The sequence below is a fragment of the Anoplolepis gracilipes genome, chromosome 17 (assembly GCF_047496725.1).
Source record: "Anoplolepis gracilipes chromosome 17, ASM4749672v1, whole genome shotgun sequence".
NCBI classification, from domain to species: domain Eukaryota; kingdom Metazoa; phylum Arthropoda; class Insecta; order Hymenoptera; family Formicidae; genus Anoplolepis; species Anoplolepis gracilipes.
Genome location: NC_132986.1, coordinates 2175184 through 2190844, shown reverse-complemented (window position 1 = coordinate 2190844; position 15661 = coordinate 2175184). Strand labels below are relative to the sequence as shown.

Here is a 15661-nt window from a genome sequence, read left to right as displayed (position 1 = left end):
CAATTATATGACCGCTAACAAAGTGCTGGGAATCGCACGGCTGCAAACGGAAGCGAGTTTTTTCCGCCCCGGACATTGCGATGATAGAAATTCACCGCAGATGGATGTTGATACTTTTTTCCAGGAAGATATTGTTACTTGACGAGCAATTTTTATCGTATCGATATCGATATGATTTCGATGCGTCAAATGATAGTTATTCTAGCGTATCCACATGCATTAGGAATATTTACGCGCATTGTGTATGACATTGATCCGGATTCTATTCAAATGTCGTATCAGTACATGAACGCTATTGTGCTCGAAACGTTTCAATCATGTGCAGATGTTTCCGGTCATTCTCATCATCGTGTATCGAATAACGCGTGAAAATTTGGAAAACAATGTTATATTTGTTTTGTACACACATACACATATATATATATATATATATATATATATATATATATAAATTATTATATATTTTTAATTTTTTTCCTTTTTCTTATATATTTTTCACAAAAGAATCATCTTATAATATTATAATATGCAAATTTATATAGCTTGTCTTAATATATAAACTATATTTTATATACATATATTATAAAGTTTATTGTATATTATATATATAAATTATTATATATTTTCTCTTTTCATTGAATTATATATTTCCCATAAAAAATATTTACGTTGCAAAATTTAGCTCGTTTTATTTTAAACTATAATTTATATTATATATATTATTAAATTTCTTTAAAATAAATTTTATCAAACACTGAATTTTTACTCGAGATTCTCACCAATATATTTACTCAATTTCGTTTCTCTACTCTTCTCTACTCGTGTACATTTTCACCTAGCCTTCTACCTTCCACTTATCTTCCTATTCTCGTCACTGTCTCTCTTCGGCGTTCTGAATGGCGGTAGCGGCGCCATTGATGGGTCACGATATTTATAATCTCCACGTCAAGTTTGTCGAGGAAGCATCGCGCGACGGAAGCTTTGACTACCTGTGCTTGAACGCGAGTGATATTACTTCGGCGCCACTTCGTCTCTTCAAATTTCATTCATCGGAACGGAAAATCGTCCTTTAAAGTCGTGGTGGAGGCAAAAACAACACCATAAATCAAACCTCTTTTTCTCTTCCGCCAATGACCGGTACCTTTGATAAACACAGAGAGATGGCTAAGTTCGACCGCGATGCTGGATATACGACGCGCGAATTCCTCGACCCTGTGTGACTCGATCCCGAGAAATACTGCAGTACGGAATTCCAGTTGGAATTTCTGTTGGATCGTGCAAGCAGCATAACGATTGATTTATCGTCGAGCCGATACTCGCTTAGACTAGATTGCTCGATGCAACGGGCTAATCGTTTTTTTTTTTTTTTTTTTTTTTTTTTCTATTAACTATGATATATCTTTGTGTTACACATTGTTTTTTAAGAAGCTTTCACGAAACATTTTCACATATTAAGAGTTTTTATTATTTTCTTAAACATACAACGTATTTAAATGTCTGATATTTCTTATTTATTATATTTATTTATATTTTATTTACATTTTTTTCATTTAATAAAAAAAACCGATATAACCGATAGATTATTATACCAAAGTTTATTATAGAAGTTTGAAATTAAAAAATGGAAAGAAAAGTATGAAAGGAAGCAATGTTATATTTGTCAAATTTGAAAAACAGAGCTTCCAAATTCGGAAGCCAGCTGGGGAGGCAAAGAAGAAGTTCGCAATTATCAGAGCACTTTATCGCCTCAGTGCAGACGGCAAAATTTGGCCGACTTTTGTGTCGCCCGGGGACTAGCGTGATGCCGCGGAGAGAATCCGCTAGGAAAATTCGGCTTAACGAGGCACCGCGCGACAAGAGTTTGCCTCCCATTGGACTACGTGAGATCCCGACCATTTCTCAGGAATATCATCCCTCCGGGCTGTAGCAGAGAGATGTTTTCTCTCCCTATTCTCCGCGGTCTATCAGTTTAGTTTCGTGTTAGCTCGCGAAGCACGTCAAACTTCCGCAACACGATACATTCGCGCAAACACACATTTCGCGGCGTCGCCTATTGATTCTATAACGCTGAGATAAAATGCACGCGCACCTTCAATGATATCAAACTTATCTTTTTGTTCCTTTCTGCCGAAAGCAGTAGGCTTATTTCTGCGGATTTCTCGCTTGACAGCTAAGGAATTGAGCGCTATCTCCTATGTGGCCCAGCTTTTTGTATAAGTGGTTTTTATTTTAGTATAAAATGTACATATATCACGACAAGATGAGTAAACGTTCACCTTCTATAAAATAATATCGATATACTATCGTAAAATCTATTTAAGAAAATTTTTAGTAACCTTTCGCGTTATAAATTTTTAAGAAAAATATTTGATTATATTGTTTTCATTATAAAAGAGAGAGAAAGAGAGAAATTACTATACGGGAGAAAAATACACTCATAAGCAAGCAAAGGAATACGGTCCTGGACTGTCGCAACTAAAATTAGAAATCACGCCCGAAATCACATCTACTAACAATAAGACGCGTCGCGTTGTCTAGTCACGGTTATTCGTATTTCACTAACGTAACTGGTCCGTAATCGAGACGATAATGATGTCTCAAATAATAGAGTGAATCAGAGCTCACTACGAACAGTTTTTGAAGTTTATATCTACATTGGTATAAAATGAAAAGTATAAAGAAATACAAGGCAAATTGCATATAAGGATAATTTCAGAAGAATTTTTATAAATATCAGTTTCTTTTTATAAAAATTATTAAAAAATTGTTGAATTTTGTCGTGCATTATAAAAACTGTCATAAAATATATTAATTGTGCTTTTTAGTCTGATATATATATATATATATATATATATATATATATTTTTTTTTTTTTTTTTTCTCCAAAAATAATGTTGAAGATATAGTATTTATAATTTTTTCACGCCAAATTTACAAATATATAAGTATATAAAGAAATATATATGCAGAGGCAAAAAGACATTAAGTTTGAAATTAAATCAAACATTAAGTACTAGAGAATTAACTTTAAATATCTTTTATGTTTCCCGTAATTTAAATAAACTAACTGTATTAACGAAACTGTATTCTATACATATATGTATAATTGAACGGAATTAAATTTCATTTTTATAATACCAAATATAAATTATATCGAAGTATAGAACAATTTGCATTTACTCTGTAAATTTTTAACTTTTATGTTTATCTTGGTAAAATTTGTTAATAAATGTCAATTGAAATCAGGATTATTTAAATATGAATAGTAATTATCCGATAGCAATGTGTGCAAATTTAATTTGGCAAATTAATCATAAACAATGCAGGAAACGCTACAAATGCCAAATCAAAATGCGTTAACGTCGATATCCATCGATCAATAGAACAAGTGATAAGGTAGACGAATGGTCGGCCATTATTTCAACCGCTCGCAAAATAAAGGAAAATTGTTGTCAAATGTTGTCAATTGTTGTCAAACAAATTTATTAAATTACGTTTGTCGATAACATGAAAAATCAGAGCATTTCAACTACTACTCAATCGGCACATGTATATAGAATCTATAAAAAAATACATTATAAAACATACATTCTAGATTTGTCGTCACCATCTTTACAATGTTATAATATTTATTTTTCAGTATGTTTGAAATATATATTAACTTACGAAATGCAATTTTGTTTAGCAAAACTCACTTGAAATTAAATTAAGAATTTTTACTAAAACTTAATTTGAGAAAAAAATTCTCAATTTTGAAAAATCAAACATTCAGTTATTCTGAATAATTGTCGACGCTCCGATGAAACAAACAGTAATGTTTAATTTGACTAGTTAGAGATAATTATGTCTTTTTAATTCGTAATAATAGTTTGGAAAAAAAGCAAAAAAATCGTTAAACTATGTTTGTGTACATGTTTTATTCGCACGTTTGTGAAGACGATTTTTCTTTCTGCTTCTCCTATCTATATAGCTTAGAGAACGCACGCGGCTTTTGACACACTTTGTGTATATAAACCTCCTCTTGGACGCTTTCTGCCGCATTGAACGATTTCCACTTATCGATACAATCGCCCTCGGGGGAGTGTCGGCAGACGGGACAGATGGAAAGATGCCTTCGTGAGGATGTCAATGTGCAAAGGGAAAAGGATGAGCATACGAAAGACGAGAAACCAGTGAAATGACAGAGAGAACAGGAAAACGGGTAGAGAGAAAAAAAAAAAGAAAAAGAGAGAGAAAGAGAGAGAGAAAGAGAGATTCTATTCAACCGGCAGAGGCATTAACACAACGAGACAAGTCGCCCAAAAGAAAACCATTAACTACTTCTACAGGATGGAAGAAAAACAGACTTTGGAATCGAGAGTAGAGGATACGTAGGAAGATCCTCTTCCCCCCTCCCCCCCTCTCTCTCTCTCTCACTCTCATTCGATATCCTTTTCCCGCTTCCTTCTTTCACTATCTTTCCGTCTAGGGCCTTTTCGCTTTTGTAGATGTATCTTTTCTTTTTTTGGTTTCCACGACACACCGTTTCCATTACAAGACTGATAGTTTTGCCACGCCGTTCGTAGTTGACGTTCACCATTAGGAATCCATTTTCCTTCGGCCGGTCAATCGAATCGCATTCCGCGACCATCGAACCATCGGGAAAGCTCGGGGATGAGAAACTTCTGTCTGTGCGGCACAAGGTGCATCGAGGTACGCGACAGGCGATACATTTTCTACCCTGCCCTGACAACGTAAAAGCATCGATGAAAATCGCGAGAATTACCAGCCAAGCCTTGTTGTGGAATTACAGTTGATGCACGATCACAGAAGGACCAAAGTATGCGAGAAATATCGCTCATTTCGATTACCAACGTATGTAGCCTTTTAAAATCTTTCTTTGATATCTATCTAAAATATTGAGACTAAATAAATCGAATAATACATAATTATTTCGTGATATTCAAATAAAGAGTATATGATAACAAAAAGTTTAAATTACTAATTAAAATTCCAGTACATTTTTTATCGAAAAAATGTGGTGCTTTAAATATAACATATGCATTTTGTATTATATTTAAATTCGATTTATCAGAGAAAAAAAAAAAGTTTCTCATATAAACAATAAAGCGCTCGTGGATAATGAAATTTTCTTGTAAATGTTTTATAAGCGAATTAATAATATTTAAAGCTTCAAATAATCACGGTGCTAAAATCCGATCTCTCGAATCTTTTTCTCCCTCGTCACTTCACCCCGATTTCGTTTAAATTGCTGCCACCGCTGCAGCATATTTCCCAGGCAGTGACGACAAAAAGAGACAGGGGGCAAAAGGCGAAGAACGCGAGGGGCAAATTAAGCGTAATGCTCGCGTCGCGACGCCGACATAACTGCTAGAAGCTACGCGGACGGCGGTCGCAATTCGTGGCAAAATGTTCGGCGGCTCGACGCTTTATTTTCCTCCTCTTTCCGTCATTCTCACTTTTTTTTAAATATCCTCCGTATTTCCATTTCTTTCCTTCCTCATTTACTTTTTCTGACTTTTTTCTGTTTATCTTCCATCTCACTGAAAATTTAAGAGAAGGTGAAAACAAGGAAACGGGATAATAATGAAGAACTTAATATAGGTTAATAAGCGATGTTTTTTTATTGTACACTTTACGCTTGAAAATTACAGCGAAGCAGCCGCAATTATTACTCGCGTTTTCCCAACTACGTGTACTTGATTGAGTGGTAAGTGAAATCCCACGAATTATTCATAAATTCTTTTGGCAAATAAAAAATTTTATAAACATTGACTCAGTAGTCTATGTATTAAGAAGTTCTATTCTTTTCATAATTTAATGCAATCATCCTTTTTCTTTCTCTAAAATATTTTATTGTTTCCGTAATTAATCTAGATGACAGATGGCTGATATATTCTTAATATGTATATTTTTTTTAAAGTGTTGAAAGAAAAGAATGTACATATATGTACATTTTAATAAATTAATCAATACACGTAAATGAGAAATATGCATATCTGATGAAACAGCACAATGTTTCGCATTGTTAGATATAATGGACATTTTTTCACATGTATTTTTGGCGACAATTTTGCCACGTCTTGTAAAGGTCGTCCGCAAAAATTATGTAATTTAAAATCCTAATTTGAGAAATAATTGAATACAAAAGTTCGTCGGGTTAATCGTATGATAATCGATTCGCACCTGCCTTTGTTATCGTGCGAGTTATCGCGTAGCTCGCAAAGTTCGCAAAATGTATTCACTTAGGATCATCGCAGAACCCATTCTTAAGTCTAATACTATCTAAGCTTTGAAGTTACTGTCTAATCCCACTATCACTGATGCAGTTTGCCAGAATGTCTGAATATGTATAATCTCCGAAACACCCCTGCAATTTTCTGCAATTCTAAAATAATATTTAACATGTATATTTTTTATTTTTTCTAAATAATTTAAGTTAAATATTTTGAATTATTTTGATTATTTTCCATAGGTGAAAGGTTTTTTATGTAATTCAAAGTAGAATGATATTTCTTGTTGACAATTAAAATAACATTTTCTTTCAAGGATAGAGATAAAAATAAATTTTAAGTTACAAAAACAATTAAAGAAATTAAGCTTTAAAAATGTGTCCAAATAAATAGCTGATAATATATTTTATTAATTATACTTTGATCAAATCGTTTGCGATTTTGATCAAAATATCGTGCTATTTATTAGAGTCGCATTATTAGATTACTTTTTTATTTTGTTGATGTATTTTCCATATACTAAAGGTACATAAATAATAACTGATAAATAGATATTATTACAGGTATCATATTGCCTACATTAAATCATTTATAATATCATTAAACCGTAATAATTTATTATCATCGAGTTTCGATAAATTAGAGTTACGTTTACGTCATATGATGTCACTTTAATTCGGAAACCCCACATCCCGGCGACGGAATCGATAACATTTGCCAGCGGCTCTCGCGTCATCGACAGAGATATCTCAATTTTTAACGCTTAAATGCTTAAAATACAAGCGGCATTTCTCTAAAATTCCGCGCAACTTTCGACAAGTTTCAAACGATATAACTTTATACACTCTCGCCCATCGCGTTCGCTCGCTGCGTATCCGCGAGCGGTGTGTAGTCTGCGTTTGATCTCTCTGACGCACAAGGGGAAGGGGGAGAAGAAGGAAGGGAGAGGAGAGAGAGAGAGAGAGAGAGAGAGAGAGAGAGAGAGAGGCTCCGCAACTCTTGCGCGATTCGGTAAACGGAAACTGGAAATAACTCCAAGAGATCTCACAACTTGACTCGCATTCGTTGTCGAGTCGCGCAAACCGAATGTCATCGGGCATGTTTTCCCTTTTCCACGCGAGATTTAATTAAAAACAAACGGCGCGCTTATGAAACTACGTGACTAATTATTTTACGGATAATAGCCAATTATGCGAGATGAATTTTAATCGCCGAACGAGAAATTCCGACAAGTCTCGCGAAGTTGAATCCATCGCGCTTTCTTTCTCTCTCTCTTTCTCTTTCCCCCTCCCCTCTCTCCCTTCTCTCTCTCTCTCTCTCTCTCTCTCCTCTTCTCTCCACTCCCTCCCTCTTTCTCTTTTTTGGCGTTCAGAATGCACGCAAAACTGCAACAAATATTTATACGATAAACAAGTGGAATTGCAATTCACATTTAATTACCGCGTTTACTAGCACGTTATATACAGTCAGTATGGACAAAATATCAAACGTTCTCGAACAATCCCACACTACCTGTTACAATTATTAAATTACAATTCTATGCGAAACTAATATCACTTTAAAATCTATTTTTATATTTCCGACATATTTCCCATTTTTTTATATTAAGTTAAATTGTCATGTATTTGAAAAATATTAATCAATAACGATATTTTTTTCTAAAATATTTTAATAAAACGTAAAAAATATTTTTTTCCTAATAAATATAATCACCAGATATGTAAAGTAGCTTGTTTAATCGATATCTCGATTTAAATTCTTAAGTTTTTCCTAGATAATTTAGAAATGAAAAGCGAAAATCTCTAATTCATAAAGCTAATGGAGAATATCGAGGTAAGTATGCATAGGATTGAACTCTTAACACGTGTGATTCATCGTGTGTCTCTGTCTTTCTCTCTCTCTCTCTCTCTCTCTCTCTCTCTCTCTCTCAAGAGAGAGAGAAACCTCGTTCTTCCTCCCTCTCGGGAAAGAGAAAGAGAGAGAGAGAGAGAGAGAGAGAGAGAGAGACGATATAACAGACACTCGAGCAATCCTATTCCGACGCTTCAGCAGGGAAACGCAGCAGGCTCGGAATAGCCCGAAGAGATTTAAACAAGTCGGCTACACGTGCAGAGAGTACGGTTGCGGGATAGGACGGGATCGCTCTCGTGGTATTTCATTGAAAACCACGAGAGATCTCGGGGGCTCTCGTCATAACGGCGAGAGCTTCGACCGCAGCCTCAACCCTATGCGAATAAGCCGGCTCTCTCTCTCTCTCTCTCTCTCTCTCTCTCTCTCTCTCTCTCTCTCTCTTTCTCTCTCTCCCTTACGCTCGCATGATTCGAGTAACTACGGAATCCAATTCGCGTGGGACTACTGAATTCGACTCCGATTTGCGATGCGTACCCTGACGCGGTGGCAGAGGGGGATACTCTTTGGCCATGTGCCTGGCGCATCGTTAGAAAATGGATCGACTCTGCGCCGTCAAAGAAAGGCAGAAGGAAGGACGAGACGGGGGGTGAGACGCGGTAACTAGCCGCAGAGACGTAACGAGATGAAAGGAGAGCGTTAAGAGTCGGCGAGAGCTATGAACGAAGTGTGTACGATATAAATAGAAATCTAATCCTCTCTGGGTCCTTCTTCATTCTTCTTCCCTCTCCCTTTCTCTCTCTCTCTCTCTCTCTCTCTCTCTCTCTCTCTCTGTCTCTTTCTCTTTCTTCTTCTTCGGATACTCTCCTTTTCTTTCTTCTCGACGTGTACGAGACGGTTGAGCGAAGAGTGTACCAGTCTAGTCTAGACAGAGTGTCGATTTTTGCCGCGACACCGAATTAGAAACCTCGTTCTTTCTCCCTCTCCCTTTTTCCGTCAGTCGTACGATACTCACTCACTCACTCACTCACTCATTCTCTCTCTTTTTCTCCGCATCACCGCTGTGTCTTTTTTGTCATTCTCTCACTACCTCTCTTACTTGCGAACGTGTGTATCTCGTAACACGTGCATGTAAAATTGCTTAAAGGGGATGAAGCAGAGACGCACGCGAGATGCTTCTCGTCGAATTACTCGGAAAATGAATACTTATGACGGATCTCCTCGTGGGAGCTAATTATTGAAACTGCGTTGAAAAATATCAGACAGTATCTGACATTAATTAATATCTTTTCAGATATACATATTATAAATAAAAATTACGTTACAGCAATGTCAGAGATAATTTAAAATTTTTTAAAAATTCATATATTTCTGCACTTTCTATAGTTTATATCACAGTTGCAATTAATTTTGTACACTGTAGAACAATGTACGTTATTAAATATAAATTCTATATTTCAGAACCACGCATTTATTACGTAGGATTTGTATGAAACGAAAATGTCGAGCAACATTGAAATTCGAATATTATTGAAACGTGATATTGTCCGCGATGAGTATAAAAATAACGTCCCATTAAACCGCGATTATTAAATCGTTTTGACCTGTTTAAATTACGCGAACGCGGAGAAGGTGCGTATCAACTGCATTTCGGTGGCTGACATAATAATTGGCGGAAAAGCAATTCGAAATGACAGGCGCCGCGTGTCCCGCTGAATAATCGACGTTTTAACATTACGATATGAGATATGCACATCCGCAAAGTCGTTGTCGTTACACCAATTATCCGTTACAATATTTGCACGGCCGCGTGTATGCATCCGGCGACAGGCTCATTTTACAAATTGCAACCGCTGCTGCATCCACCAAACAAAGATTCAGCACAATTCAAGCATGCTGCTTCGTTCTCTCTGTCTCTCGTTCTCTCCATTCGCGCGTTTACGTCGCAATTAATCTCGCGCCGGCGTCTCTTTGTGAAGATCGCGGTCAGAGAGTGTTTAAACGCCACTCGCATAATGCTACGTTGACCATTTGCAATTTTCCACGTTATTTATAGCCCCGCCGCGAACGGATTTCATTTCGTTGCGCGTCGGACAAAAAAAAAATTCACCGCAATCCGTCCACCATGATCGAATGCCACGTAAAATTCACGGTTGACGGTCGTCACTGCGAATTAATCCCATGAAGTCTTACATCTGTGTGCTGTCATATTCGCGTTTTTCACAAAATCTGTTTTTGCAATTATCTTTTTCTCGTTCTCATATAGTTTTATTTATTTTCTCTAAAGTTTAATCACTCCGATAAATAATTAAATTTCAACTAAAATAGTGAAGGAAGTAAAATTCGTCAAAATGTGTAACTTACAGCTGTTTAAATTACTTCAAAAAAAAAAAAAAAAAAACACAAATTAAATGATAAATATTAATATTTATTATTTTTATATTTTTCCTGATTTCTTTTATGATAATACGCAGATAGTTTATTGCATTTATTATTATTGGGTAGCCTAATACAATTAACTATTTTTATTTTAATGCTGTCAAAAAAATCAATATAAGCTGTAAGGCAAAGGTGATACAAAGTACGTGCTAAAAGACAGCTGTGTCTAACAACTCGTACTGACATTATTGCTTTGATTTTTCTAAGAGAACGAGTTAAAATTTTCTTTTTAATTGCAATGTATAAAAGAAGAGCAAAAATTAAAAAATATTTTACTTTTATTTCATTGTACTATTTTTTAATTTTTGCTCTTCTTTTATACATTGCAATTACTTACAATGTTTAACAATGTATAATGTATAATATCAAAAATTTCAGCAAATTTCATGTATAATCAAAAATTTTCGCAGAGAGTACAATTAAAATAGACGACTTTTTAATGCATAACAAATCTATTCGTTCTTCTCTTGCGATACGACCAGCAAGAAACTCCGTTAGTCGTCTAGAAAAGACAGATAAAAAATGCAAACATTTAATTATAACATATTCCACGGAGCTCTCCTTTCTACGATCTTTGACATTGATACGTCGAGCAACGAAAGATAAAATAGCAGTCGAGAATCTTTCTCAGGTCTAGCAAGAGAGGAATATGAAGATATATAAATGAAATGAAATCTGTTAGCAAAAAAAATTTCTAGCGTCGCGATACGCTTTTCGCGGTGTATTCTTATATTTTCAAGGAGAAATACTGTTTTTCTTGAGATAGACAATACTCTTCCACAACTTGATAGATAAAAAAGTGAAAAATCTTATTGATTGTATCCCATATTGTTCTCGAAAACAAGATTTCCAAATTTTCGAAATTGCAAAATAACTGCAAGATAATTTGCATTTAAATAAAATGCAAATATAATTAATATCCGTGTAGCGTACGAAATTTTACAATTTTTAATTTTATTATAATATTAAATTATTATGAATTATTAAATTATTATAATTGAAGGAATAAAAAAAGATCAATTCTTACTCTTTTGAATATTTTATTGTATTTGATTTATCTTTATATTTTTCAATTTTATATAATCTAAAAATTTAATCAGAGAGAGCGATCTAATTAAAAAAATTAATGAGTGAAGATGAAATTAAATATGAGAAAAATTGATCTCGATTTTAATATTTTCTAAAACTGAAAATCCATGAGAATGCGGGCAGACCTAAATTGAGAAACTGTGTTTTTTATAGTCTGCTTGTAATTTAATCAGTTACATAAAAATTAAAATGGATTTTTATATCCACACACACACACATACACACACACAAATACACACACACACACACACACACACACACGCACACTAATATACAATTAACTTTTTATAAATCGTAATTTTAAACTAGTGACCGTTTTTTTTTAATAAAATATCATTTAACAAAAATTTGTCAATTAAAAATGTCAATAGAGCGTACACGTGCAAAAATTTTTACGCCTGTATAAAAATAAAATGTAAAAAATAGAATATATATTTTCAATAAGTTCAAAATTTAAGAGCAAGTTTTACATTTATTCGCGTAACAAATATGATCTATATATTTTTCCATGCTGATTGAAAATTACAAATTTACTGACATTATATTTTAATTTCAATCCCTATCGCGATTCGTGTATTAAAAAAAAAAGAGACGTGAATCATTGACGCGATCAATTCCGACTGTTACAAGTATACTTTAACCGGCCTCGTCGATTGAATTTCAACGCAGGCATCGGCGTACGTGCGTACTTGAACTTATTAAATTTGTTCCTCTCGCACATTCCCCGAAAATATGGAACTTTCATCGAGGCGGAGATCACACACGGATTCTTTCGCACGGAAAAAGTCGAGTTTGTCCCAACTAAAAAGAGTTCAGAAATTTCAAGTCGTTCTCTACTACGGCACAAACTTGCACCTGCGTGAATATTTGAGTTCCCGATTTTCCCCGGAGAACGAGTGAGAACTTCTCGGCCTTTTCCAAACTTTATGGAATCTCTTTGAGCAGGCCGATTCGGATTTCGAAATCCCGGCGAAGATAATAATAAGTTAATCCCCTACCCTCCATGATAGTTCAAAGTTATTCAGACGTGGCAATATTGCATGAGTCTGCGACTCCTGCTTTCTCTCTCTTTTCTTCTCTCGTCCTGTCTCCTCGACAAATCGACCGTCTAATTCCATTATTTAACGCCGATAAACTTGACCTAACGGTGAAATCAGTTAACGCGTCATTTGATGATCTAGGAATAGGTAAAATTATATGAAAACATGTTGGGATTAGAAAAAAAATCAATCAGTCCTCAGGAGAGAACAGGATTGTATGTAAAACCGCTGACATATTAATTCGTAATCACTCATACAGTTGCAGTTAGAAAGATGCTAATGAATTTGTAAGAAATACTGCTTTTAAAAAAATGTTATATGATAATGATATATTTTCGACCTATTTAAAGATAATAAAGTCAAATTCAACTGAACTCGTCGTTCGATGATGGAATTAGAAATTTTGAACCTACAAAATTGACTCGATGTCACGAATTGTTATTTATTCATATTAATAAACATTTTGAAAATTAAATATTAATCTATTTTATTTCACCTACCGTTCTTTTTAAAAATTTTGAATTGAGATATATATCATTTATTTAGAGACACAATATTTTTCTGACGCAAAAACTGCTTTCTCTTTAATAAAGTTAATTATGCGAAATCTGCTGCTATATAGAATGTGAAAAGGCTTTATTTTTTGTCAAAGTAATTCTCACATCATCCATGAATTTCCACTTTAAACGACATATATAGGGGTCACAGAATGCAATTACTGATTTACTGAAAATGTCTTTCCGAGTCCTCTGTACCGGTTGCGGATTAATTCTTCTCTCTTCTCTCTCATATTCGATGAAAATCACATTGCCATCATACGACTACGTTTAATTTCATTAGTGCGCTACCTACGAATTCTTCCTGCCTCTCCACCTCTTTCTTTCTCAGTTGCGTAATCACGGAATTTTCAGCACGAGCAATCAACTCAGTAATTGAAATACAACTTAGAAATGGCTTGAAGTAACGTAAGCGCAATATCAGACATCTTGTAATACGTGAAATCTTATAATACGGTAATAAACCGCAGAGAGAAAGAGAAAGAGAGAGCTTTCGCGTCTGATGAAAAGGTAATACGGGTCGGAAAAGTTTTGATAGTTGCTAAAATCAAACTCCACCATTTCGTCCGTAATATCGAATACTGGTTTGGGGCGAACTCTCATCGCGGCTAATAACTAACCGAATTCTCGATTCGTAGTTCGCCCCAACCGAACTTATTGAACTATTACCGCGGCACGCGTCAACGGCTCCGCTCTCTCTTTCTCTTTCTCTCTGGTCGCATTGGCAAATCGACTATTTAATTTCGTTATCGACGCGTCGATAAATTCGCTGTAATGCGAACCGGCCGCGACGGTTAATTCCGGGACTGTCGTGCGCCGAGCGCGATTGACGAAATGAAAAACGGTTAAGTCGATTGATGAACGTGCGTGCACAGATTTGTGAACACGATAATTAAAGTCCGGATTTTGTTACAACTGACAATCAAATCCGGCCAAATACAATGATTCGTATGTATGCGCAATTGAATAATCGAATGGAATGTGCCGTCTTTTCGACTTCCCTCTTTATTATTTTAAATGTAATAACTTTTAATCTCTTTAATTTCTTTCCTATAATTATTGATAGCACAATGAAAGTTTAACTAAAGAAATTACTCTTTTTAACTTATATATATATATATATATATATATATATATTATTATTTTATTACCGGTTGAATTTACTAGTTACGTCTTAGATTTTATCACGTTATCACAATTGTTTATAATCGCGCATAATATATTACGATGACTTTGATATTAAAGTAGATGACTCTTTGATTTACAGGCGGAGATCGAAAGTCGTGATATCCTCCGCGAGGCCTGAGGACAGTGGCAGATACGAATGCGTGGCTGAGAGTACTTCCGGTCATCGGGCTTCACTCGCAGCCCAACTTCTAGTCGCTCATGATACCAGAATTCCGGAAACAAGTGAGTAGACTACCACTATATTTTTCTTTTGCTCGTAATAAAAATATATGTAAAAATTTGTCTGAAAAAGTGAAGAGGTCCAGCTTATACCATTCACGAATAACAGTGCATTTTTTATCTCTCCTTTTTTTCTTTCTCGACATAATTAAATTTAACTTTAAAAGATCATTTCTCATTCTAATATAAAATATAAGACATTTTTAAAGATATATTAATCACAAAATCTGATACTCAATAATTTAGTATACAATTAAAATTATAAAATAGAACAATAAGAATATTGCGAATCGTCGAAAAAATGACAGGCTACATCGATTCTATTGATCTAAAAACAATACGTTCTCGATATGGCAAAATCGATTGGCAAAGATTGTTAATCGTTGAATATTAGCTTGCGTGAGAGAATCAGAGCGCATACATCTATCGATACCTTACGCAATGCATTCAGATGGAAACCTTTCGAATTTTCACCTGACGTTATCGTAGTCTCGTTTGTCACGATATGTAAAAGTGCGAGATTTACTGATCCGTATATCTCAAATCGTTTTATATACTAGTGGCTAAAAAATTCTATAATCTTTTTTAAAGTAAAGCTATTAAAAAAAAAAAATATCGAACATTACATTAATTGCAAATAAGATAAATGTATCATTCGTTCATAATACAGAAAATTAATAAAGATGCGTACAATGGTGCACGATTATTTGCTATTTCTTCCGAAAGAAATTATCCAGCGACTCTGAAAAATGAAATTTCACCGCGAATATCTATTCCGTGGAAAAAAAGCAACGATTGGTTATTTCGATAGTAATACATAACGCGATGATTTCGCTGAATCGGCTTCAAAGTATCGACTCGGTGATTTTATATTCGATGAACGTGCGAAGTCTGACAGTTATATATATATATATATATCTTCTTCAACACTATGTAATATATCTATATCATATTATTTCTTTATAGCTCCTTTTCTTTTTTTTTATCCATTGAAAAGCGCAAAACAAGATTCGAATGTAAGCCGCTTATTTTCCAGCTTTTAAAGCAT

The 15661-nt window shown here is 34.5% G+C and overlaps 1 protein-coding gene across 3 annotated transcripts in view; it reads left to right on the top strand.

The window, feature by feature from the left end:
- Positions 1-15661, top strand: part of Vn (membrane-bound neuregulin protein vein) — a 337235-nt gene that overhangs the window by 221652 nt on the left and 99922 nt on the right. For all 3 annotated transcript variants that reach the window (XM_072909387.1, XM_072909388.1, XM_072909385.1), the window contains exon 3: positions 14474-14616. In XM_072909387.1, coding sequence (XP_072765488.1) covers positions 14474-14616 — 143 coding nt within the window. The remainder of the gene's footprint in view (positions 1-14473; positions 14617-15661) is intronic.